This window comes from Lynx canadensis, chromosome C2, assembly GCF_007474595.2.
Source record: "Lynx canadensis isolate LIC74 chromosome C2, mLynCan4.pri.v2, whole genome shotgun sequence".
Lineage (NCBI taxonomy): Eukaryota > Metazoa > Chordata > Mammalia > Carnivora > Felidae > Lynx > Lynx canadensis.
This window is the reverse complement of record NC_044311.2, coordinates 45,152,883-45,180,870: the sequence shown is the minus strand read 5'-3', so window position 1 is coordinate 45,180,870 and position 27,988 is coordinate 45,152,883. Positions and strand designations below refer to the sequence as shown.

General features: G+C 36.8%; 2 protein-coding genes across 3 annotated transcripts in view; one reads left to right on the top strand and one right to left on the bottom strand.

Annotated features, from left to right (window-relative positions):
- The window catches only part of EIF2A (eukaryotic translation initiation factor 2A), a 30,619-nt gene extending 7,166 nt beyond the window's left edge, over positions 1–23,453 (bottom strand). For both annotated transcript variants that reach the window (XM_030330578.1, XM_030330579.1), the window contains exons 1-10: positions 23,377–23,453; positions 13,582–13,651; positions 9,747–9,821; positions 6,520–6,638; positions 5,418–5,517; positions 4,977–5,059; positions 3,340–3,413; positions 3,059–3,203; positions 2,749–2,865; positions 40–611 (exon numbers count right to left, since the gene is read on the bottom strand). In XM_030330578.1, the coding sequence (XP_030186438.1) occupies positions 40–611; positions 2,749–2,865; positions 3,059–3,203; positions 3,340–3,413; positions 4,977–5,059; positions 5,418–5,517; positions 6,520–6,638; positions 9,747–9,821; positions 13,582–13,651; positions 23,377–23,428 (1,407 nt within the window). In that variant the 5' untranslated portion in view covers positions 23,429–23,453. The remainder of the gene's footprint in view (positions 1–39; positions 612–2,748; positions 2,866–3,058; positions 3,204–3,339; positions 3,414–4,976; positions 5,060–5,417; positions 5,518–6,519; positions 6,639–9,746; positions 9,822–13,581; positions 13,652–23,376) is intronic.
- Positions 23,454–23,715: 262 nt separating this feature from the next.
- On the top strand, positions 23,716–27,770 carry SERP1 (stress associated endoplasmic reticulum protein 1). Its single transcript, XM_030330581.2, has 3 exons — positions 23,716–24,188; positions 24,470–24,545; positions 25,745–27,770. The coding sequence occupies exons 1-3, from the start codon at positions 24,105–24,107 to the stop codon at positions 25,783–25,785; spliced, it is 201 nt and encodes a 66-aa protein (XP_030186441.1). The 5' UTR covers positions 23,716–24,104; the 3' UTR covers positions 25,786–27,770.
- The last annotated feature ends 218 nt before the right edge of the window (positions 27,771–27,988 follow it).

The window sequence follows — 27,988 nt, the reverse complement described above, 5'->3', positions numbered from 1 at the left end:
AAACCTTTTCCTACCAAAGTAGTAAAAAACTTTACTTACTAGTTTGGAATTGGTGATTGGTTTATTTCTTAAAGCTGGAGGTCTATAAGCTGTTGCAACTTTAGGTTCTTCACTGGGTACGTCACTTGGAACTGCTTGGTAAGTTATCGTTTTTGCTGGAAATATTCCATCTAAAAATGGCTGCCAAGAAACCTGCCATAATTCTGCATTTGATGGCACATCATGCTTGTGCAAGACAGAGCCAGTATAATGCCAAATCTTGTACCCATTATTGACACGTAACCTGGGAGCACATGTGGCTGTTAAAATATGCTCACCATCAGGGCACCAAGCAAAATATGTAGAATCAGAGGCCACTGGTTTAGAAATAAGTTTGTAGTTTTTAACATCCCACACTTCCATTTGTCCCCTCAGATTTCCAAACCCAGCTAGTACTAATATATGTCCATGCGGGCTATAGTAGGCTGCATTACGAGGACCAGTTCCGAAGTCAAAAACAGGATCACATTTCAAGTTGAAAATTGTGGCTTTGGCAGGCATAAAACCATAAACAGCACAAAACTCAGTAGAACTAGAATTCCAAACGACATCATAAATGGGGCCATTTTTTGCTAGAAAAAGAATATAAAACCGAAATTAGCAATAAAGAATAACATGAATACAATATTTATTAGTGAATTACAATTGTATAATACTCATAAACATGTCAAACAGTAAAAAAAAAATCCAACAATTTCAAGATACGTTACAATTAAAATATTTTTATATGATATACTATGGATATTGATGTATAACCATAAATTTATTTAAGAACCTCTAGGGAATCTAAATTTCGTTTAAACATTTTGGCAATGTAGGCTCAAAGACACACGTTATTATTACTATTACCAAACTAGTTTTCACTGGAAGAGGTAATGTGGGCACACAGGAATAAAAATACACATTATATAAAATGATACACCGCACAATAAGTTCCCCCACACAAAGGCAACCCTCTATTCCCTGTATATATTTTCAGAATAGTTTTGTTGAAATTAAGCATCTCTCTTAACCATACACACACACACACACACACACACACACACACACACACACACACACAGTTCCTTGTTGTTACAGTTAGTATTCTATCTTGGAGATGTTTCCATATAAGCACACTAAGATCTGCCTCACTCTTTTCCAATGGTACTGTATTCCTATATATTCTCAACTGTGAGTGTACACAAACACATCTATAGGAGTGAAACTGGCTGCTCAAAGTTACATACATTTAGTTGGTAATGTGCTACCAGACTGCCCTTCAGAGCTGTACCATTTTATATTATCAACAGGTTTTTTTTTTGAAGTTTATTTACTTATTTTTTTAGTAATCTCTACACCCAATGTGGGGCTCGAACTCACAACCCCAAGAACAAGAGTCACATGTTCCTCTGCCTGAGTTAGCCAGGAGCCTCAACAGTGTGTGAGAGTACAGATTTTCTCCTCATTCTCATTCACACTGTGTAGTTTCATACTTTTATCTTTGTCAAGCTGCTGAGACAAAAATTGTTGTCTCGCCTTCCTTTCTGTTCTTTTATTATAAACTGAGCACATTTTAATATACTTACACAATCTTATTTCTGGTTTTGTGGACTATTTTTTACTGTCCCATGCCTATTTTTCTCCCCAATTATTGGCCTTTTATTGATTTACTTGATATAGAAACAAAATTCACCTTTCTCATACTCATCCCTTTTCCATCTAAATAAATTTTCCCCAATCTTTTGTTTGGCTTATTTTATGGAATTTTCTTCCTCCTAGGTGAAACTCTGTATTTTATATATTCAAATTAATCACTTTTCCTTTATTAGTTCTGCCTTGTTAGAAAATCTTTTTTCACTTTTTTAAGATTAGAAAAAAATCAACTTTAGAAGCAGTTTACCTAGTTTATAAAAACCTACCGGCATTTTAATTTTTAGGTTAATTTGGAGAGAAATGACATCTTTATAAAATTCTCCTTATAAAGGTCACATTTTGTCCCTTAGAAGTTTTAAAGTTTTCTTCCTATTAGTCCTATAGATTTCTTGCCTTTTGTTGTTATGCATTTCCTTCTATTATGTTTTTTAAGTGGCTATTTATACTGTGACTTCATCTATATGTACAGAGATGACTCTGTTTTTCCTCATTCAAAAGTGTACATTTATTCTTTTGATATGTTACACTGACAAGGTCTTTCAGGATGTTAAATTATAGCGGAAAGAGGACATCCTTGTTTCCTTTCTGACTTCAGAGGGAATACACAGTTTTTTGTAAGGAAGTTTATCCTACTCCTACATGTTCAATTCAAAATGAAAAACCAGGGAGTTGCCAGAGTTTTAAAACTGTCTTATTCTACAGTTAATTTAGCTCATCAAAACAAAAGATAAAATGGTGACATTCCTCACACTCAGTTCGGAAGGAGTGCTACACTCACAAGACCAACTCCCTGTCATTATAAGTTAAATAAGTCCCCAAAGAGCTACTGCAATGAAATTAACCTCACTCAGCAAGTTCCCCACTAAAGTGCTGGCATAACTAAATTAATTGGATTCTGTCAAAATAATGTATGTCTGGGGATGACTTTAAGTTTATTAATCAAGAGGAATTTTACCTGAAAGGTTATTAAAATATGTGAGTTTTATCACTTCAACAAGAATTTAGATTGCATCATCTTTATGGCCCAGTATTTTTTCCATTGTTTTAGCATAAGAAGACTATGGGAATACTCACGCAGCTGCACGACAGCGCTTTCTCCGTTCACTGCAATGTAGTGCAGCGTTTGTTCCCCATAGTAGGACGCCCCTGTCTTGTCAACGTCTGTACTAGCTATTACTAACACAGCAGTAGCTAGAACGGAAAAAACTTTCATTAGATTTAAAACACAATTTAACCTGATGCTGATAAGAAAAATTTTTTAAATTTAACACAGCACATGTAAATTTTCATTAAATAAGCATTGATATTCTTTTTTTCTATATACATATAGGAATATAAGCCTCAATGAATACTTGATAAATGAGATAAAATGTATTTATCATACCTTTTTTATTCCATAGCATTGTAACTTTATCAGCTTTAAAGAAACTTTTATTAGCTAAGGCTGCATGAGGTCCATCAAAATTGGGGTACTGATATAATCTAACAAATGAAGGTGCACCCTTACTTCCTGGAACATAGACAGCCACCTGAAATACACATATATCATCGTCACTTAATTTACTGAGGCATATAAATTAACATGGACATGTTTTTATAGTCACTAAGCACTAGGAAAAGGTTTAATTTCCTAAAATTCCATATGAACAAAGACATAGAAATTACCTTGTATGGTTGGGGTCCAGGTGATAACACAAAATCATTAATTTTTTGCAAATGCAATTTGTTTGCAATTGTGTCTAAAAAAAAACAAAAAGCAAACGGTGTTGGAAGAATGAAACTAATAGGAACATGATAAATTCTGAATGTATTATAAACGATTAATGTAATGATATAGTAATACTGCTCATTGTAGTCTCATGAGTAGACTCATGTGGAGTGTGAACAACACAGACCTACATTTTAATTTCTACCCAGTCATTTAGTAGCTGGGTGACCTTGGGCAAGTAATGAGATTATACATCTAATCCCACTGATTGATTATAAAAACACAGTGCTCTTTCTTATATAAATGGTGCCACTAGGTAATCAAATAGTAGATGGGGGAATTTCTCTTTATAGAAGTAGTATAGCTTATAAATGAGAGCGTAGGGAGGAGGAAAATCACCAATGTGCAACCAGTCATGAAATAACAGATCAGCTAATCCTACAAAATTACAGACAAGAAGACACTATGTGCTTCTTGATAAAAGAACTGAACACTGCTTGTGAGGCAGACTTGTCCTCATCTCCCCAAAAAAGAGAATCTGAAGCTGACCAGTTCTAGATGCAAATAGCTATTTAGGGGACAGATGAACATGTTAAACTATAGGACAAGATACAATAGCAAAATTCAACTATGAGAAAATATATGACAAGTAACCTTGTTTCTTAAATAATAAATCTCAAGGTGGGGGTAGAAGAGATGGACAGGGAGCCTATAGCTTAAAAGAAACTTAAAAGAGGGGTGCCTGGGTGGCTCAGTTGGTTAAGCATCCAACTCTTGATTTCAGCTCAGATCACGAGCTCACAGTTCATGAGTTCGAGCCCTGCATCAGGCTTGGCACTGACAGTGCAGTGCCTGCTTGGAATTATCTCTTTCTCTCTCTCAAAAATAAGTAAATAAACTTAAAAAAAGAAAAAGAAAAAGAAAGAAACCTAAGATTCTCTCTCTCCCTCTCCTCTACCTCTCCCCTGCTCACACACACTCTCTCCCTCTAAATAAATAAATAAATAAGCTTTAAAAAAAACAATAACAAAAAATTAAAACATTTGCAATTATCAGAAATTTGAACACTGACCAGATACTTTATATCTGTGATAATGGTATTGTGGCTATTAAACAATTAAAAAGCCCTAGTCTTCAGAGATACATACTGAGATGTACAGGTAAAATTATATGATGCCTAGGATTTGCTTTAGCACAGTAAGAGAGATGTTAGGTGGAGAGATGTGTGGATGAGGTAGGATTGGCAATGGGCTGAAAGTTACTGGGACTAGGTGTCTACTTTTATGTTTGAAATTCCACACAATAAGACATTTAAAAAATTTGTATCAAAGAATTTCAATAGTAACTAAACTCCGAAAGAGGTATGCAAATGCCTTAATAGCAATTATTAGATAATAAAAACTTATTATAAAAACAAATCTGTTAGAATTTCTTCAGTATTTAGATTTACAAGAGTTATTCAAATGAATTCATAAAACAGCAATTATTAACATATTAACAGTATTTAGGAAAACCCTATGATGCCATATAAGGCAACAAAACTGTATATACATTTATAGTAAGTGATAAATTGATTTCATAAATCTTTCCATACTAAAATTGTTGTTTTCAAAGAAGTGAACTTCATTGTTAACATTTCGGGCACAGATAGTTTCATCTTCTGACCATGATGGACACCTACGTTGAAAGAATATGAAAAAAATTTAGACACGTGTAACCTCACATGTTAACCTGTTAAAGTCTGTGATACGCTTACTATTTAAGAAAAATACTTATAAATATGATGTCAAGTCAGTTCCTAATAGTTTTAGTTAAGCATTTGTAAAAGAAAGGTATTGTTCGTTTTCATCCAAATATTAAACAAAAGAAAGATCAAGTTTTTACTCTATTACATTCCCACATATTCCAGATCCTTAAAGATCTAGATTTTAGCCTACCAAGTTATTTTCTAAACTAGTACCTGAGAAACAATATTATACAATGAAGATATTTAGAACATTTTGTAAATAGTTAGCATTTTAAAGCATTTATTTACCAATTTTGCATTTTTTTCTGAATGAAAGACTTCAAACATGTACCAGTTTTCACATCGTAAAGTTGTAGGTTGGGTACCCCAGCTGTGCCATCTTTAGAAGCTAAAAGAAACACAGATGTCTTTGCAATAATTGTCTCCTAACGTTAGTAAAAAGAATTTATTCTTAAAACAACTTTGAACAAGATTATAAAGATCAAGTAAAAGAGTTGCTTTAAAGCAACTTTCCCTTTTGGGTTTAATCTCTATTCCTAAAGCCATGACAAAAGTTCAGCATTTCTGAAATGAGTTGATTACTATAGATTTTAAGAATACTTAAAAGATTTGTTTATTAAGTGTGACATGTTAAATGGATTAAATTATCTTATTATGAAATCAATCGTGTGTCTCTATTTCACACACACACAAAGTTACACAAACTATTCATGAGTCTCAATTTCCCATTTATTTACTTGGAAAAAGAAGATTCATTCAAGTCTGCCTCTTGGAAGAAGCAAGCTAGAAGGTTTATAACCAAACAACGAACTATTATCATATATTTAACTCAACAATGCCCACACTATTAAAACATTTTTTTAAAAGCCCCTATACCCCGAGTGTTTTCTTATTCATCTATGAAGTGCAGCTGTATAAAATGTTCATACAACATACCATCATATCGTTAAATGTGTTAAAAAAAAAATGGCACACCATCTGCCTATTCTTTGTCATACCTTACACATTTCTTACATGTTGCGTCTATTGAACTTCCTCTTTGATTTACAATGATTATTTAAAATGTTTTCCATTTAAAGGTCATTATTATTCTTAATTTTTGAGATCTTCTCCATAAGTAACCACTGATGATTCACTTTCTAAAATTCCCCTTGAGCTTTTTCTTTTCCTCTATCTCACAATAAACCTTTTCACTAACTTACTGTACCTTGAAATTACTTAACGTACATTGTATTGGGGGAATACAAGATTCATTGTTGAGTAAAGATTTTCACAAACACTACTTACTATCTAAAGATTAATTGCTTTCTTAAAAGGTTGTAAACTGTCTCTTTTTCCCCCCTGAATTGAACTGATCTTGTCAATATTCTTACAATTGGAAAATACTTACTAGTGTAAGGCTGCCACGTTGCCAGGACAGTGTTTTTTGGCGAGAACTCAAGGCAAACTGCCTTTGGGAGGTCGAAGGAGTGCCGTAGTCCCTTGTTAGTGACATTGATAATATTTATTCTGGTTTCAAAAGAAATTACTTCAGCAATGAAATACTGTTTTAAAATAGCCAGCACTATCCAAAACATTCATACCTCTTTTCAAATACAGATCACTGTAAAGTGGTTGTTTTCATAAAAATCAATTTTCAGGTAAGTTCTAGAAAACATCCAATAAACACCTTAACAACAACAACAAAAAACCAAGTGTATGTTTTGCCAAAAGGCCCCTATGTAAGGCTGGTACTGGGGAATACAGAATTAGCAGAAGGATATAACACATGATTCTACTTTTAGCTGAAAAGAAAACAACAGGCCTTTAAGTGGACGCAGAGCTAACCTACATATAAGCTGAGGTGTATTAGACTAAAGCAAAATAGAAGTGCTAGACCAAAAGTATATTTTTCAATTTGACTAAATGGAAGCTGTAGCAGTTGTGAGATCAATAAGGACGCTTTCGATGTCTATCAAAATATCAGAAGCCATCTTCAAAAGATAAAGGTAAAACTATGAATCGTCATAATACGATAATGATGAAAATTACAGCAATTGTATAATAAAAGCAGTTTCCATTTTTTGGATGCTTTCTATGAACCATGTTTTGCTCTGACCACTTTATGTACATTTTCTCATTTAATCCTCACAAGAGATTTGTAAAATAGGTATTATCATCTCCATTTTACAAATGTTAAAAGTGAAGCTTAGAAAAAGTAAATGATTTATGATTTGTCCAAGATCATACGACTGATAAATGCCAGAGCCAAATTCTAAAGTTTCCCAAGTTCTAAAACCAGTTTTGCCTGACTTGTCTTATGTACTCTTTGGGGGGAAAAATATATTCCATCTTATTTTAGAAATTGCTAAAAAAAAAAAAAAATTGCTTAAAGTTACTTTGTTCTATTCAAGTTTGGGACACTGGTTTAGGATAAGCAGAAATTGCTAAGAGTGAACGATTACTGCATATTGTTTAAACACAACACACACACACACACACACACAAATATACAAGATTCTTTAAAACTTACTGTAAATTACGTATTTTAGAATTACATGAAACTTTTTTTTTGGTTATTGATAGCCTTTAAGAGTTATTCTTAGTTAAAAATAAAGAGTATTTATTTTAACTAAAAACCTCACATATTTAAAGAAAAATCCGTTATAGTTTTTGATTAATTAACTATGACCTCAGCAAAGCCACAATCAATACACTACATCTGTTTCTCTTGACCTCAGGAACATTGTATGTTGTTGTGGCCGTAGCAGTTTAAGGAAATAAATGCTAGAACCAGGTATAGAAAATATCTATTAAAAAGATGGACACAACAAATGGGCATAACAAAGGGTACAGGGGCACCTGGGTGGGGCTCAGTCGGTTAACTGTCAGACTCGATTTTGGCTCAGGTCATGATCTCACAGTTCATAAGATCAGGTGCGCTATCAGCACAGAGCCCCATTGGGATTCTCATTCTCTCTCTCTCTGCCTCCGCCCAGCTTTCATGCCATCTCTTCTTTCTCTCTCAAAATAAACAAGCTTAAAAAAACAAAAAAAGGTTCAGAGTTGAATCCAATAGAAAGCCAAGTAAGGATACGAAGTATAAAAAATAATTAATAACTGTGAAGGTAAAAACAGGCTTATTCAACAAACTCTAAGCTAGCAAAATAAGGGATACTTCAAAAAGATAATAGACAAGAAGTATGGTATGTCCCATTAAATAGTGAATTTCTATGAGCTCATTACTCATAGTATAAATTACAAGATAAATTTTAAAAAATAAAAGTCAAATACCCACAATCAGTTACACCAAAAATAAGAAAATTTGAGAGTATGTTCTTTGAGACTGAGATTAAGACTGTCTGTTAACATTGTGGATAAGGACCCAATACGATTATATTCCTAATAATTTATGAGTAGTAGTATGCTTATTGGATTCAAAAACTTAAAAAAAAGAAGTCAAAAACTGATTAACATAAAATTACAAAAGCTAATTCTGCCAGGTACTTACAGTCATAAAAAGTGAATCATCTAATTCAGCACAATCTTTTTAGCATTAATTTAAAAAAATCACGTGTTTAATCCCATCTGACCTGACAGTTGAAAGACTTCAGCTTATATTACCACTGTGTAAAAACCAACATTTAAAATGTACTTTTTGGGGGCACCTGGGTGGCTCAGTCAGTTAAGCGACCGACTTCGGCTCAGGTCATGATCTCGCGGTCCGTGAGTTCGAGCCCCGCGTCGGGCTCTGTGCTGACAGCTCAGAGCCTGGAGCCTGTTTCAGATTCTGTGTTTCCCTCTCTCTGACCCTCCCCTGTTCATGCTCTGTCTCTCCCTGTCTCAAAATTAAATAAAACGTTAAAAAAAAAATTTTAAAAATAAAATGTACTTTTTGTATTAATGTATGCATTTTTCCCTTTTAAAAAACCTAACATATTACATCTGATAAGAAACAACAAAAATAACTTTAAACCAAATTACAAATATTCAGGCATTTTCCTGGTTCTTTGCCTGAAATGTTGTAGTGCCTACAGAAAAATTAAAAATGAGTGGTTTTCTTAATACAATTATGAGTACTTAATCAAAATACCTATTTTTTTTGCAAAACCAATTTTGTGATCTGATTATTTTATGTAATATAGACTATCCTAGACACACTTTTGAATAATTTATAAAATATTTAAATAATACTTGTATATACAATAAAACTCACAGTAATAAGCAAGCAGTTGCTACTAATTTAATACCAAAGATATAATAAAGTATCTAAATCTAAGGTAAATAAGCAAAGAGAGTTATTCTCTAAGTGTTAGCACAGAACTTAAGAAATCCTAACTGATAACTTAGAGCACTATGTAAAAAAACCTTTCAGCTTCTCTAGCATTAAATTAATTGCCCCTTACCACACATTACTTTTTAATTCTAAGAAACTAGGTAAGTCAAGTCATGGCTTATAAACAGAAGCTAACAACTTTGGAGGTGTTCTATGGAAGCTGCATTTCAGACAATACCTAACTACATCATGACATTAAAAGATGGACTTTATTAATGACACCCAAACATGTGTTATTCAAATAATGCCAGTTATGTTTAAACTGATGACACATAAAATATGTTATATAAATAAACACTAACTTTTCTCCGTTGCCCCAGGCAAACAAGGTGCCATCCTTACTAAAGGTATAGACTTTGCAATTTTTCCCAGATTCCCTGAAAATGACAAGAAAAACAGTTTAATAAGCATGAATACTTTTAAAAAAATCTGATTAAAAATTTACAATCTTATCACTAATTTAATGATTATGAGCTTACATAAATTTAAGAAAGTAATTCCATAATGCTTTAGTCTACCAAAATACCTTATCTCTTAAAACGCAGTACCAACAACCACTGCAAAGTAAGGTGGAAATCGATGTTACAACAACAGATCAATCTTAAGGAGAAAACAGAGCCCTTTTAGGTGAATAACTGGTTTGTGTGAAAAACCCAAAAATGTAGGTGAACATGGAAGTTACGAGCTATCAACTGTGATCTTGAGGGCTGACAGATTTCAATATAGAGACTTTGTGAAGAATGTCCCAGACCACCTGCATAACAAAACAAGTGTGGCTACAATATCCTGAAGTAGACAAGAAGTGTCCTGGATTTGAAGGAAAAAGATCTTCCATCGATTTCTGATGTGCAGAGACAGAAAGTATAACAACGGTAAGAGGATCTTCACATTAAATAAGTGTGGATGCAGGATTCTCTACAAAAACAGACCTGGGGAAATCAGACTTCTTGGCAATATTGGCCAATATTCTATCCAGTGGTCAGTACTCTAAGTACTGTATCTCTCAAGATACAGGAGAAGGCTACTACGAGTATATCTCGCAGTGACAATCAACACCCAAACAGAAATGTGTATGTGGGAACATGTAAATGTCCGTAAGTGTAGTCACATAAAACCAGAACTTCATAGCTAATGAACATCTGAATTATTATGTAACAAGCACTGAGAACTGACCAGTACGTCCCCCTTAAACTGGATACTATCTTTACATTAATTCATCCGAAGATGACCTTTGTGTTTCTGCATCACATAATAATGGTAGCTTGTACTCAGCTTGTAGTTACTGAAATATCCTTTTTTGCCCTCTTTTCACATAAACAACTAGACCAAGATGTCCCCCATCCTACACTTGTACCGCAACTTATTTCTGAACCTAAGGGCAGAATGTGCAGTTATCCTTATTAATTCCACCCAGGCTTTGGCCTATTAATTAGTTCAGCCTACTGAGATCTATTTACATCTTCATTTTCTCTTACAAAACATTAGTCATTTCTTACAGACTTATGTAATGTATAAATTATAAAACTTCATTCTTAGCTATCCTCTAAATTCATGGTAAGAATGTTGAATGAGCTTTGGACAAGATCATATGGCTCACCAATATAGTCCTTCCCTCAAACTAAAATCAATTCATTAATCAGCTGACTTTACCACCATGCCACTTCGTCTCACATAAATAATAACAATAATCCTTACTATCATTTAATACCCAGTCCTTGGATATCTAGGTTTTGAAAAGTTCCTCAGGTCATCCTAATGTGTGGCCAAATTTGAGAACTACTCATCTAAAAGCTTGACTGGCCATAGGTTTGTTTTTTGTTTGTTTTGGTTTTGGTTTTGGACCTTCCTAGAAGTTAAGTATCATGTAGTTCCCATTACTACCCACCAGGGGGTACATAATGTCTCCTTGTTCTACCCTTAGTGATGCTGAGGCTGTACTGGACTCTTCAAGTGCCTCCTCAGATTCACCCTACCTTTCCTGCTCCCAGTCATCAGCTATTCAATGAAGAAACCTGGCCACCTCATGCCCTAACACCACTGGTTGTCTCAGACTCTCTAGGAGTGAGGGCCACATTTCAGCACGGCTTCCACTATGCCTACTGCAGCAGCAGGAAGAGGAGGTGACATTCAGATTCAACCTGAATAGACCAAAAAAGGCTCTGGCTGTACATACATTTCTTACCCTTCCTCTCCACGACTGTGGTTCCTTATAGCCTCTCCGGAGACATTCTGCATGACCAAGAAACCTGGCTATATTTTATGAATCTGTGGTCAGCTCAGTGCACTCCACGTTAGATTTACTTTCACTTCTTCCTTGCCTTATTCCCTTTACCCCTCATTCCTGCTGCCTTGGGATTGTACACCCCACTGAAGTGCTTGCAGCACAAAAGCTCTGACACAGACTTGTTTGCTAGAGTAGTGCTTTTCAAATATTAGTATGCATACAAATCACCTGAGGGTCTGGTTAAAACACAGATTCTGATTCAGTAAGCTGAATCAGGGACTGAGATGTTACACTGGTTCAAGGTGATGGCAATATAGCTGGTCTTGATACTTCCTGTATCATGGTTCTAAAGAACTGGGTCTAGTAAAAAATTGGTCGACAGACTTAGGTGATGTCAGCCTGATTATAAAGTTCCCCATCCATAGTTCTTCTAACAGGCTCAGCATCTTTTGATGATCATTTGCCCAGATCAGTGGTTCTCAAAGCAGGGTCCCTAAACTTGCAGCTTTGGCATTACTGGGGAACTGTTAAAAATTCTAGTTCTTGGGCCCCACCCCAGATCTAATGAGTCAGAATATCTGGAGAGGAAGCAGCAATCTGTGTTTTAACAAGCTCTTCAGATCACTCTGATGTATGCTAAAGTCTGAGAACTGACAAAGATTTCTTTAAGATTACAATGATTATCTAACCCCAATGTTACTTCTGTATTTATCCACTGGAATTCTCCTCTAAATAAGTTTTCCTCATCAACAATTTGGATACTTTGAAAAACCGTCTGTATGGGAAAGACAAAATAAATGCGTGATTTCTTCTCTTGATTTGTCAATTTTCAAAATAATGCGCAAGGACCCCATCAACCTCCAATGCTGACCAATAAGATTTGGAGAGAGAGGAATTTGGGGGCGAGTGTTTACATACTTGAATGTCTCAATCCTTTTAGTCATGGTTCTTTCCAATGCTCAAATTGCCTCATCTTAAGTTGCTGTGAATGCCCTGAAGTTGACTCTTGTGACTCTTCAACAAAGCCCTGGTAGTCTTTTACAGCTTCCTTGCTTTCTGGACCAAAATGTCTCTAGCTCAACTCATACTGTCTTCTGTACTAGACCTGGAATCAGTCGCTTCTTCAAGGAACGAGTTCCTGTTACTGAAGAATGGTGTTTAGAGATCATAATCTGTGAGACAGGGGTATTCACTGCTACTACCTTATCACCGCCCCTTAACCTTTTTCAGTGGACATTACTAAAAAATAGAAGCGTTTTTATGAAAAGAAATCATGAGTTCATACTGACATATGCAAGTCTATCCCTTCACCCTCAGGCTGAAAATCTTGGTTTCTGAGGATGTTAATATAATTGTTTTATCCTGTAATAGATTTAAAATGACAATATCAATTTTCTGTTGCCAATAAAGCTACTGAATGCATTTAAGAATTTTGAATGTCATCATATAGTTATGCCACCAACTTAATACTTTTATTCGTTTTTGGTTTAGCCTTTTTATTCTTTTTAAGAAAAAAATATATCTACATCTATCGATCGTATTTCCTTCCTTTCTTATACGTTTGTCATTCTCTGATTTTACGAAGACTGTAGGCAGAGGTTTGACTATCACATTTGCAAGTTTTTCTTCATCCCCTAAGATAAAATTCTTCTAAGTCAAAGGCTTCAACACAATTATACTCGTGTCTACACTTTTTCTTTTAAACATGCTGAAGCTATTGGTTTCAAATCTAAAGATTGATCATTTTTCTTGATAGAGAACATACATTCTTTCCATCTTCTGTTAATATTATATAACATACCCCAGGAAACTTGCTTATCTGCTCTTTCTTTCTTGTTCAGAATATAACAACAAAAATAATTTAGAATTATTATATAGTTCCCTATAACATCACTTAACAAAATAAACCATACCTTGGAAACAATGTGCTTTCTGTAAAATGTGGTGGTCCATTTACCATGTAAAGTCCTTCTGATCCTCGGACTAAAAAAACAAAACAGAACCACCATTAGTTTGTTAATAAATACTCAGTAATCACAAATATTTTATTTCTTTTCTTTCTGAGAGAGAAAGCGTGAGCAGAGGAAGGGCAGAGAGAGAGAGAGGGACAGAGGATCTGAAGCAGGCTCTGCACTGACAGCAGCAAGCCCAATTCACAAACCACAAGATCACAACCTGACCCAAAGCTGGACGCTCAACTGACTGAGCCATCCAGGCATCCCACAAATATTTTAAAAAACAAAAAGCTTTCAGTCAAAGTATCAATGAAGCTATTAAACATTTCATAAAACTATACAATGTTGGCATTACAAAGGTAAATTTTTCTTAACCCTATTGCATGAAATTATGTAACCCTATTGCTGGGAAACCAATAGGTAATGTCATGGAATGTTTATGTCTCCCCCAAATCCTCATGTTGAAACTCTAATCCCAATGTGATAGTATTTGGAATTGGGGACTTTGAGAAATAATTAGATCATGAGGGTAGGGCCCTCATGAGTGGGATTAGTGCCCTTAGAAGAACAGTCCCAGACCTAGCCAGCTTTCCTTCTGCCGTGTAAAGATACAATAAAGAGTTGGCAGTCTGCAACCTGAAAGAGAGGAAATATTAGAACACAGGGTGGCTGTGTGCTTTATGCAAAACAATAACCTAAAAATATAGAATATATTCAAAGTTCTTAAAGAAAACTAGGCATTATTAATACAATTCTCAAACTAAGAGAACAAGTGGGACGAGACACATTCATTACAAAGTTCCCAAGGACAGTAATATCCTAAAAAATTAAGTGGGAATAAAGTCCAAGATTAAGAACATCTATACAATTAATTATATATTTTTAAATGGCCGAATTAGAAGTTTCTAAAGCTGAATCAAATAAACTGATTCGTTCATTCAACAAATGCTTACTGAGTAAAAAATAAAAACTGCCTTCCAGACCCTCTGTTGAGTACTGGAGATACAACAGGGAGGAAAATCAGACTTGTTCCTGAGCTTATTAACCAAATAGTTAGTCAAATACATGGAATTCTGTAAGTGTGCTTAGTGCTACAAAGTAAAGATATATGGGGCTAATCCAGTGATTAATAGGTGAGTTTTGATCTAAAAATGGAAAGTTAGGGAAAGTGTCCTTGAGCACAGGACTTGTGTGCTGAGATGTGAGGGATGAATGGCAGTTAACAAGCAAAGACAACAGTAACAAGTGCAAAACCTCCATGGCAAGAGAGATGACAGAGCAACACAGAAATGGAAAGAGGGCCTTTATGGAAGGAACTGGAGCTAGAGAGGAAAACAGGGTTCGGACCAAGCAGGATCTTATGGCCTAAGTTAGGCAATGTTGGTCTGTAGCCTAAGAATGGTGGGGAACTTCATGGGGTGCCTGGGTGGCTCAGTCGGTTAAGCGTCCGACTTTGGCTCAGGTCATGATCTCGCGGTTCATGAGCCCCACGTTGGGCTCTGTGCTGACAGCTCAGAGCCTGGAGCCTGCTTGGGATTCTGTGTCTCCCTCTCTCTCTGCCCCTCCCTCACTCGCTCTCTGTCTCTCCCTCTTTCAAAAATAAATAAACATTAAAAAAAAATGGTGGGGAACTTCAGAAGGGTTTTAGGCAAATTTTGAGAACCACATTTGCATTTTGTAAAGGTCAATCTGGTACAAGGTAGAGAATAAACTGGAAGAGAGTTAAGAGTGGATAAGAAAAGACTATTCAAGACAGTTCTGCAGGAATCCTACAGGAGAGCATAGAAACTTGGACTGGGGTGGGCAGTGGAAATGGAGAACGAGTGTGTTTAATTTTAGGAGATAAAATTAGCAGGGCTTGGTGATGAGTTACTATTTTATCAGCTAAAATTCTTGCTAGCAGCAACAGTTTAAGAGCTGAAGAGCAGAAAAACTTTTACTGAGGTTCATGGTTATAATTATATCTGCTTCCTTTTCTGCCAGCTGTTCACAAATATCCCCTTCCTCTCTTTACTGAGAAGGCAGCAAAGTTGGTAAATAGGGGCCACTCTCAGCTCCCTTGTCGAGGGACGGTTCTCATTAACACTGATTTTCTACCTGAGAATTACTAGCTCAGTTTTCAGATACTGAAAGTAATATAATTTATAGACCCAAAGTAAATAAAGTTAGCATGAAAGGAAAAGAACCACTGATGAACAAGACAAAAATTGATGTCTTAGTGGAGCCTCCATTCTAATGGAGGGATGGAAAATAAGCAAACATACAACTAAATGAAGTTTCCAGTTAGAGATCCAAAAGTATACAAGTAGCTACCATGTTTCTTCATATGCAGAGCACCAGACTGAACTGTCAAACTGTTATAGGTCCTTTGGCCTTGAATGGAATGAATTCTAGCAAAGTGTTCTGCATGTATCACAATCTTTTTTAAGTTTATTTATTTTGAGAGAGGCTGTGTACGCATGCTCTAGAGTCGCGGAGGGGCAGAGAGACAGGGAGAGAGAATCCCAAGCAGACTCCGTGCTGTCAGCACAGAGCCTGACAAGGGCTCGATCCCACAAACCATGAGATCATGACCTGGGCTGAAACCAAGAGTCAGACACTTAACCAACTGACCCATTCAGGTGCCTGTGCATATATTAAAATCTAAACTCCTTATACTACGGCCTATAAACTTCTATAAGATTTGGCCCCTTCACAGTTCTATGGGCTAGGTATTAGGGATTTAAAAAAATGAATCCATCACTGCACTCAAGGTAATGATGTCAAAGGAGCTCAGTCTGTGGCTATGCCTTGAATGAAACACTGAAGTTATCTATTTTAAAAATCTCTAATGACATTAGAAAATTTTGTGCCAGAAAATGTTTTCCTACAAGATTTTAAAACTATGAAGTATAATCCTTTAACATGAAAATTCTCACTTGCTTCTCGGTTTTTTGGTTAAGATCAAATGCAGCACCAATATACTACACAGGCAAAACGATGCTATTTCTCATTATCAAATCATCTGCTGCAATATCATGTATGACACATTCTGATTTAGAAGAAAACAGGCCATTCTTTTCTTAATACTATAATAATGGTTTTAATAAATCTTTATTTGAGGAATTAATCAAAAATGATTTTACCAAACTAGGGAGTTAGTTACCAGATTACACTTTATTATAAGGGTTACATAAAGCTTTGTCAGCCTAATGAAGTCCTCCCACAAGCTGCTGTGGCAACTTAACACATTAAGGACCCTCTTACAGAACTCACATATAGGCCTAGGAAAATAAAACAGCATATCATCACTGAAGTCCCACTGAAGCTGAAGTGTAATTAGAGAATGTGCTATATGATGATGCAATCAAACCATGTTCTATTGCCTTAACTGCCCCCTTAGAAAATATGCCTGAGGTGACTGGCAAAAAAGAAAAAAGGAAAAAAAAAAAAGCTTTATCGAACTCATCTCAGCTTTTTGTGTTCTCATGAACTTGCAACTAGTGACCTTGGTCCTCTGTATTTGTTGACTTTGCTGTTATCAACAACCACAATGTTTACTTGGGGTAAAATTCAAAGTTTTTGTACATTATACAGTTGACTCTTGAACAACACAGGGGTTAGGGGTATTGAATCCCGCACAACTGAAAATCTGTGAATAACCTGACTCTCCAAAATATTTAATTAACTATTAATAGCCTATAGCTGACCAGAAGTCTTACTGATAACATAAATAGTCAATTAACACATATTTTGTTATATATGCATATATACTATATTCTTACAATACAGTAAGTAAGCTACAGAAAAGAAAGTGTTATTAAGAAAATCATAAGCAGAGGTGCCTGAGTGGCTCAGTTGCTTAAGCGCCTGACTTTGGCTCAGGTCATGATCTCATGGTTCGTGGGTTCAAGTCCTGCATTAGGCTCAATGCTGATAGCTCGGAGCCTAGAGCCTGCTTCAGATTCTGTGTCTCCCTCTCTTTCTGCCCCTTTCCTGCTTGTGCTTGCTCTCTCTCAAAAATAAATAAACATTAAAAATAAATAAAAATAAAAATAATGTTTAAGTGGACCTGCATGGTGCAAACCCATGTTACTCAAGGGTCAATTGGACTAAAGTGGCAACTATATTGCCAAACCCATGAAGGTAGCAGTGGGAATTTTCAGGATATTCAGGGCAATCAGTACAAGGTTTTCCTTTTCTAAAATTTCTATTTCATACCTACATACCAAACTAAGACAGGTGGAAAACCCCAAAGGATCTACTATAGACTGAATGATTACCACCCCCCTCATTCATATGTTGAATCTTAATCCTTAAAGTAATGGTACTTGGAGGTAGGCCTTTGGAAGGTAATTAGGTCAGGACAACAGAGCCCTCAAGAATGGGATTAGCACCCTTATGAAAGAGATCCCAGAGAGCTCTTTTGCCCTTTCTGCCCAGCAGACAATGGCTATCTATGAACCAGGAAGTAGGCTCTCACCAGACACCAAATCTGCCAGTATCTTGATCTTGGACTTCCCAGACTCCAGAAGTGTGGGAAATAAGTGTTTAAGCCAACCACTTGGGTATTTTTGCTATTGTAGCTTGAATGGACTAAGACAGGAACAGGAGCAAGGAACAAAAACTACTTAATCCACATTCTTTCATATAGATTGTTAACTCAAAATCTTAAAAGGCAACACTTGACAGAAATGTCAGTGTGAAAAGTGTCACTCTTTCCTGCTCAAGTAGCATGCAGTCTCATGTGGTTTTTACTTCCTGGTTTTAGTTATGTTTCTGGAGAAGCAAAATCTTGAGTCAAATTAATCAAGTGCTTTCAATATGCACATGTTCACATTCTAAATAAAGAACAGTTTTCTTCTTTTTTTTTAAGTTTATTTATTTTGGGAGAGACAGAGTCAGAGTGGGGAAGGGGCGGAAAGAGAGGGAGAATCTCAAGCAGACTCCACACTGTCAGCACAGAGCCCTACATGGGGCTCAAACTTATAAAACAGTGAGATCATGACCTAAGCTGAAATCAAGAGTCAGATGCTGAACCAGATGAACCACCCAGGTGTCCCCAAAACAGTTTTAAAACACAAATCCGCAGGCTTCATGTTCTATGATTCCATTTATTTAACATTCTTGAAATGACAAAATTATCATGATAAAGGACAGATCAGTGGTTGCCAAAGTTTAGAGCTCGAAGGAGATTCTGACTATAAAAGGGTAGCAGCATCTTCTTTATGATAGAGTAGTTCTATATTCCGATAGTGGAGGTTACAGAAATCTATATATGTGACAAAATTTCTTAGTGTGATATATGTGCACAAACTGGTGAAATCCAAATAAGGATTTTAAGTTAGTAAATACTACTGTGCCAGCACTAATTTCCTAGTTTTGATAACGTAGTATGGTTATGTAAGATAGTATACAAAGCTAAGTGAAGGATACAGGGGAACTCCTTTTACTGTTTTGCAACTTCTTGTAAGTCTTAAACTATATCAAGATATAAGGTGTTTTATAAGACCATCATTTTTGGTAGTGCTTGTTCACAATATGGCAAGAAATTAAACCAATCAAAAGTTTGGAAAAAACGTTTTCCAACATTTCTCAAGAATGGATTTGCTTGCGAATACCAGGCAAAAGTGTTACATTAAAATAAAAAATTGAAGAGACCACGACTTATGTACTAAGGTAAAAACAAATTCCATGAGACAAAAGTACAAACCAGGGCTACTTTAAAACTGGTGATACTGTTGGTCCCCATTCAATTAGACAACCCTTCTTTGTACATGATGCTTTATAATAGATATGTCTATTTTAGGGGAACTAATTATCAATTGAATTCATCATAAAAATCATAATGAGTCACTACAGTCTTGTTCGCACATGTAAATCCCTACTTATATTTATATTCATTTCACACCTCCTTACACAGAAGCAGAACTAGGACAAAGTGTTGCAAGACGTTTTGGAACCACTAAGGTATTTTACTGGATTTAATCAGTTTGAGTAACTTCTACAAGAATAAATGGGTATACAAAGTTTATTAGAAGACACACAAAATCAGATTCTTAACAACATAAACTGTATTTTGAGTTAATAAAGGCAAAATAAATATGGATTCAAAAGTTCTTTTCAGTAACTAAAACAACTTTTCTACATATTACTTTCTAATGAGAAATTCATTTTAATTAGAAGTGACTAAATATGAAACAGTGAATACAATGTAGAGATAATTTAATATAGTGTACTGAGAGTTGATATGATCCCCTGTTTTTAATGACTTTCCCCTGTTAATCAAAGGGGATCTGGAAATATGTTCTATTAGAAAGAAAAATCTAGAATATGAACAGTTCTTTTCAGTAAAGCAACAAATAAATGCCAGAGTTTCACAAAGAAAAACTATTTTAAAACAATCACATTAAATATTGCACTTAAATAATATCTTTAAAAAAATTACTAGCCTTGGGGTGCCTGGGTGGCTCAGTCAGTTAAGCGTCTGACTCTTGGTTTCAACTCAGGTCATGATCTCACCGTTCTTTAGTTAGATCCTGCATTAGGCTCTGCACAGCACGGGGCCTGCCTGGGATCCTTTCTCCTCCTCTCTCTCTGCCCTTCCCCTGCTCACTCTCTCTCAAAATAAATAAATAAAAACTTTAAAGATTACTAGCCTTTATAGATACTCATATGCCATTTACTGCTCTAGGCCTGACTCAATATGAGAAAACTAGTAGGCTTCAACAACAAGGATCCCGTACCAGGGATATGGTGATCATTACAATGGGATACTTTTTCCAACCCTTACATTCACTGAAGTACCTATCAGTGTAGGAAAATGATTCCATTTTGAATCAATTATCTCAATGGTGGCCTCAACCAGGCAAGCTGATTAGACATATGGGTTTCATGTAAGGGCCAGTGTTTTACATGCCTGGCATGGACACAGGTCCTACCTTCTAGGAGACTCTAATTTTCCAGGGGGAACTATCCAAGACTGAGACTATAATTTGGTCCTGGTGATTTGATTAAATATTGATTCAAAGATGAACAAGATCCAGCCAAGCCAAGCCAAAAACAGCCAGCATTGAGACTAGCAAAAAAATGTGCTTTCCTTTGGGGCTGTGAGCTAGCTGAATGTAAACCTGGAGAATGTTAGCCTAAGAATGAATTTAATTGAAAAGAAAGCAAGAGCCTAGGGATAAAGAAAAACATTTTTGGAGTCAAGTGAGTACCTGGGTGTAGCAGTACTGAAGCTTTACAATTACATGAGTTTCAAAAAAAAGAAAACTCCCTTTATCACCTACTCTGGCTTTTTGTCATTTTCAGTGAAAAGTTAAGACTGACAGGGGTGCCCGGGTGGCTCAGTTGTTTGGGCATCCGACTTCAGCTCAGGTCATGATCTCACGGTTTGTGACTTAGAGCCCCACATCAGGCTCTGTGCTGACAGCTCAGAGCCTGGAGCCTGCTTTGGATACTGTGTCTCATTCTCTCTCTTACCCTCCCCCACTTGTGCTCTGTCTCTCTCAAATAAATAAATGTAAAAAAAATTTAAAAAAAAAGTTGCAACTGACAAAACTTACTGGACAATGTCCAAATTATTCCAAACTCCAAAATCCTGTAAGTCTAAGTTTAAAAAAAAATTTTGCAACTAAAAATCTATTATTGATTGAAATACCTATACTAACAATTTTTAAAAATTAGTGTGTTCAAGTAAAAGAAAAATGGACCACGGAGTTGAATGATTCAATATAATTCTAATTCTGCCAATTTGTAATGTGAATCTGACCACCTAATCTTTCAGGGCTTCTATGAATATGAGACTATGAGGGATAGACTGACTAGCTAACCTTTAAGCTCTTACCACGTCCTTAATTTTAAGCATTGTAAGAAAACTGTCACTTTGTTAATATGACTATAAATGAAGTGGTTATGCTTCATTAATTTATTCCTCCATCAAACATTTAGAATGTCTATTGTTTAGTACACACTGTACCTGGTATTGAGAAGACGGAGATGAGGAAAACTGTGCCCTGCCACCAAGGAGTTTAGTCTAGAAAGGCAGAAAAGCATCTAAACAACTAGATAATTAACCTATGTGATACGTGAAAAAAAAAAAAATTCAAGTATATATGAAGTACAAAAATAGCCTGGGAGTGACTGATCGTCTGAGAAGAGTGAGGACAAGAGTATCCAAAGCAGGCTCTGTGCTGACAGCAGCGAGCCCAAGTTCTTGGGGAACTTACGAATCCCCAAGATCATGACCTGACTCCAAGTCAGACGTTCAACTGACAGAGCCACACAGGCGCCCCAGAAATGAATTTTAAAAGATGAAAAGTAAGCCAAATCAAGAGGACCAGGAGTCCTAGACTGAAGTAGATTTTTCAAGGGTTTTGTAAGCAGTCCAATATTGATGGAGCACAATAGGGTGGGGAGCAAAGAAATGAATGCAAAGAGCTTTTCAAGGATTATGAAGGGTTCCACATGCTATGCTAAACAGGATGGAATTTACCCTGTAAACACTGAGCAGCCCCTGTAAAGATTTTTTTCAAATTAAATTTTTTACTTGTATATAATTAACACACAATATTACATTACTTTCAGATAGAAAATTTATCAGATTTTTAAATGTACTGTTTTTTTAGAGTACAAATAAGCATTCAGTGTTCCAAAACTGTGAATAACATACTAGTTACTTTTAAGAAGCCAGAGAAAAAAATTCACTTAGTTATGTAATTATGCCTTTTAAATAGTATGTCTGGCATATTATCTTACAAATTATACTCATTATTTGATAAATATTTGATGACTGAACTGCGGTAGCCAGATTGATATGAGCAGTCATGGTGCTTAATAACAAAGATCTTAAAATGTAGAATGGCAAAAAGTGCAAAAGCTTTCTAATGTTCCTTTCAAGTTTGGGGACATAACCCCCTTCCTCAAAAGTAAACGACCTTTCTGTTAATGGTGTTTCTCCTTCTCTATAAGCTATCCATGGCTTAATCAAAGCCTCTGTTCTTTTCTCTCCCAATTCCCCTCTATTTGATACTCATATGAGAATCCCAGCCATTACCCTAACCCAGAGTCTTCCCGGACACAGTCCAAGACTAAGTTAACTATCTTTTATAAAATTGTAAACGCTGCCTCCAATCCAAAATCTCAGGAATCCGGTAATAATCAGATTCTAAAATACTCATAAACACTTCAACATCAAACGTTGCCATCATTTCCATAATGCTCACTGCCACGACCCCAGACCACACTTTCATCACTTTAAACCTACGCTACCACAGCTCCACTCTATTTGATCCTACTAATTTCATTAAAGCAAAGAGCACAGAATTTGGTACTACTTAAATTCAGGTGTATTTAATGTGTGTGCGCATTCTAGCCATTTGTTTATGTTTGTTCTTTATTACAGAACTCAATGACTTCTGTCAACAAGATCTGTCACCATATAAGAGTACGTATAAAACCCGTGTTTGCAGACCCGGGGTAACAAATTCAACCCGCACTTTCTGTTCTTATCTCTCGTCCGCAACTCCAGTGGAATCTGAAGCGACAGGGAGGAATGATGGACGGGCAAAAGGGAGGGGAATGCTGAAGCCCAGAGGCTGGGGCCTCACTTCCGATTGCCACGCTACACCAAGCAACCCACAAGACCCTCTGGCTCTTCCATAGTCCACAAGGAAAGGTGGAGCAGACGCCAGTGCTTCTCGGGTAATCCCCAAGAGCAAAGACACAAGAGGAAAATGCTCTGAAAAAGTCTCTTGCTCGTTCAGGACTCACCTGTCAGTAGTGGCGTGGACGGCGCCATCTTGTCCCGGAAAGAGAAATCCATGCGCTGGGGTCAGAGTTCACGAGGGCCAAACCCGGCCCCTACACGTCTCCACAGGCGTGGAGACAGCGCATAGCTGTTTCCGGTATCACGAGCCTCGGGGCCAATTCACTTCCGGTGGGAGACAGCAGTAGAAAAAGGAGTCTGAACGCGCACGCGCAGCTCTGGGGAGACACTTTAAAGAGCACCGCGGGGCGGGACTAGTGCTCGTGCGCCAGCCTTTGCCCTCCCCTCTCCCTCTTTTACAGCAGGCGGAGTCCGCACTTCCGCGGGGCGGAGTCCGTCCAGTGCTGACGTTGGCAGCCGAACCCGAAGTAGTTCGAGGCTACGGGCAGTGCTGCTCGGTTGTTGCGTTGCGTTTCCTTCCTCTTTCACTCCACGCTCCCGGCGGCGGCCAGAGCGGCGGCGCGAGAATATCCCGGCGGCCTGCTTGTCGTCCCGCGTGCCCGCTTCTCGGCTGGCCAGTCCGGCGTCGTCAGTCAGTCGGCGGCCCGACGCCCCGCTAGCGCTCGGCACCCGAGTTCGCCTCGCTCAGGCCCAGCGGCCGGAGCTAGCGCCCCGCCTGAGAGCCTTCTAGCTCCGGCAGCGCAGGCACCGGGACCAGAGCGTCGCAGCGGCCCGAAGGGAGGCGAGCTAGCGAGTCTAAGGGGTGGCTGAGGCAGGTGGTGGCGCCGTGAAGATGGTCGCCAAGCAGCGAATCCGTATGGCCAACGAGAAGCACAGCAAGAACATCACCCAGCGGGGCAACGTCGCCAAGACTTCGGTAAGGAAAGAGCAGGCGCCCGTCCGTCCCGCAGCCGGGGTTCAGGCCCGGGTCCTAGGATCGAGTTCTCCGCAGGCCCGAGGCCACGAGCTGGACGCTAAGTTGGCGGGGCGGGGCAGGGGGGAGGGTGGTTCGGGTAGGTGGGTGCTTGAAGCTAGGCGGTTCGGGAACGGAGGGCAAACCTGTGAGGGGACCTGGAAACCTGGCCCGCGGTGTAGGCTGCAGGAGCCCGGGATCGGATTGGGTTTTTGCATTTGAAATGGGACTTTCCGTTTTTGCAGAGAAATGCTCCCGAAGAGAAGGCGTCTGTAGGACCCTGGTTATTGGCTCTCTTCATTTTTGTCGTTTGTGGTTCTGGTAAGTGTCTTGGGGCTACCATCGGGTAGGGCATTGGATGTCGGGTTTGGGATGACGTGGTGACCCATCAGTGGTGAATCCTACCCGCGTAGTTCTCAACCCACCTGCTGGGAGCTCCACATAAGTGTCTCTCGTCTGAACCGAATTACTTGTCCCACATATGCACAGAGGGTGGTGCTCCAGAAACTTCTCATAGCTTGATTTGTGCTCACAGGAGATCAGAAAAGGAGGTCAGGTCTTCAGTTAGTAATGATCAAGTTGGAAGAAATTTAGACCAAAACAAAAAAAACCTCACGGAATGAGAATTTAGAATGTTTTGCAAGCATATTATGAATGTATTTGCAAAAAACTTAGGAACATGATGTATATGTGGACGTTGAACTGAATTTAACGTGTCCCAAAATCTAATGTTTTTATGGCAAAATTGGGTATATTTTGCAAAGCAAAGCTCGTGCGAAGAATTGGTTGTGTATAGAGGAAATGTACCTGATTGGTAACTTAGTGTAGGAGACAAATGTTTTTAGATTAATTAAAGAAACGTTTGACATATGGGAGGAAAAATAAGTTATCAGGTCAGCCTACTATTAAAGTAATAGATTCCTGCCTTTGCAAATGGATTACAGAATATTTTTCTTCTTTTCATTTATTATTTCAATATGCAAACTGTTTATATTGTTTCTGTTTTTTATATTCTGACATTCTAAAGTTACTGAGGTTTCTCTTAAACGTTTCACTTCGCCTGCTTCCTAAACTTACTAGTTGGCCAAGAGCCAAGCAATTTATGTAACCTAAAGATTATTCAATTTCAGCTTTGTGAGAATGAGGAAACATGGTTATATTATAGGCCAGGCCTTAGAAGGACACTTAATATTTTGGGGATAAATCAAAATAATTCTATGCTAGAAAAACCTGTTTGCTTTGGTGCTTTAAGCTTTTTCTAAAATGATTGTGTATTGCAAAATCTCTTGGACAGTTAGACGTAGAATTCAGAAAAGCTGAAAAAAAATAACTTATGGACATTGAATTGGTTTATTAGGGTAGGCTTGTCGTCACTTCTTCAATGAAGTTACATAGCATTTGCAAGTAATTTTAAGGGTGCTCTTGGATTCTCATGAAGTACCTTAATAAATATTTGCCAGTTGTCATTCCTATTTTATTCAAAGCATGCTTACTAAAACATTTGTTCTTTCTTTTTACAGCAATTTTCCAGATTATTCAAAGTATCAGGATGGGCATGTGAAGTGACTGACCTTAAGATGTTTCCATTCTCCTGTGAATTTTAACTTGAACTCATTCCTGATGTTTGATACCCTGGTTAAAAACAATTCAGTAAAGCATCCTGCCTCAGAATGACTTTTCATATCATCCTTCATTTGTCATTCCAAGGTTTCTCCATGAGTCATTCCAAGTTTTCTAGTCCATACCACAGTGCCTTGCAAAAGCACCACATGAATAAAGCAATAAAATTTGATTGTTAAGCTATAGTAGTGGACCCTACTTATTCAGTCAGTAAAGAGTAAGTTTTCTTAATGTGGTTGTTAAAACCCTATCCAGTATAGATAGATAATTAGATTAAATCTATGTAGACAGAGTCTAGATTTTGTTAATCCTAATGTGTATATGCAATTAGTTTAATTTAAAATTTGGAGTCCTGGTTTTTATATAGTTAGGCACTTTATTACTATATCTTGAATTGAAAGCACACTCCCATATAGGGTAATGTCACTGTCCTGTAATAAAGTGCTTATAAATGGAACAACTACACAGTTAGCCTCGTTTTCCCATAATCTTTAGCACCTAAAAATTTTTAAAAGCTTCTAAATGCCTAATATAAAAGGAGATGCTTATAGCTACAATATCTATTTTAACAATATTATTTCTATTACACTACCTTGGATTTTGCATGAGTAGTTATACTAATGTAAAATGCCATAAGAAAACTTGGTTGAGCATTTTGTAACTTAATCAGTAACTTCAGTTTCACTAAAAGCTACCATGTGGAGTAAAGTCAGGGAAAGTTTGTTTATGTCACCGTTGATTTTACCATAATTAATATATCAAAGGGGTCTACTATGCTAGACGATATTTTGGGGAAAAATACTACTAAAAATGGATGTTTCATCAGGACATCCTGATGAGTCTAATGTGCCATAAGACATCTTAGCACGTTAATAGCACTTTTAATACCAAAAAGGCACATCAACTAAAAAGTTACTTAGTTTGGAAATAATTTTCTGGGTTTATGATTAAAATTTTGGTAGGGCACTAGATACATCAGACTAAAGTGCCATCTGGAATTAAATGGATTTGCTGATAAGGATCAGTCTTTAGTCTTCCCTTTGTTGTATAATTTTATAGGTTATGATTGATCAAAGTTTCTTTTTACTAATGGTAAGGGTGAGAAGGCAGGTTTTAGGTTTTCTGATACTGTTGAAAATTGTAAGTTTTGGCTGTTTACTTAGCCATAACTTGATTAAAAAAAAAAAAAAAAGCCTGAGAGGTGTCTATGTATCAATGAATTGGAAAGAAAGCTGCTTGTTTGCTTTGTTAATTGCCTCAGGATATCTCTTTTAAAATAAGCTGTTTTAAGAGGAACAGAAGGGAAATCTACCTAGTCATACACATTGTGAACCTCAGAGTTTCTGATACCCCTCAATATAGGGGACGAGTGAGGGAGAGGAGTAGTTAAGGATGCTTAGGAACTTGACTACTCTAAAACAGGAAAGGAAGGAATCAGCTGACCTTGGGCCAGCAGGTTTTTATCTGCAGTTACCTGCCTTTCTCACCCAGGAAATAAACACTTGTTTCCCTATGAAGCAAGTGTCTTGATTGACTAATTCTATTTTATTATAACGTTAAAAATGAAAGTTACTGTTCTAAATTTATAGCAGGTGCCTTATTCTTTGCTTTGAGTCAAACCATTCCATATAAAAATTTCCCTTGGTTTACTATAAATAATTGGCTTTAAGATGTTAGGGGGTTTTTTTTGTTTTTTTTTTTTTTTTTTAAGTTGTACAATGTCTTTATTGATTTGACTGTTAAATTGCTACAGCTAGCAATCATTTTACATATGTAAAGTTGCATTCCTTTTGTATTTCATGTGTGATTTCCTAATTGAGTACATTTTATATTAAGGATGGATTATGCATGTTTGGGTCAATGAAAGCTATGTCTTGATTTATCCTTTAAAAATAAAGTTCCCAGAATATTTGATTCCTTCTGAAAGGAAATGATTTTACAGATTTCTTATCTGAGTGTACTTTTTATAGTTAATAGAAAATTAAAGAATGCCTAGTATTATGTTGTACTTGAGTTAAAAAAAACTGGTACCCAGAGACTCAGATTAAAAATTTATAACTGGAAATAGGTAGCAAGAAAAACATTAAAAGTATAGGGGTGCCTGAGTGGCTTGGTGAATTAAGTGGCTGACTCTTGATAGCAGC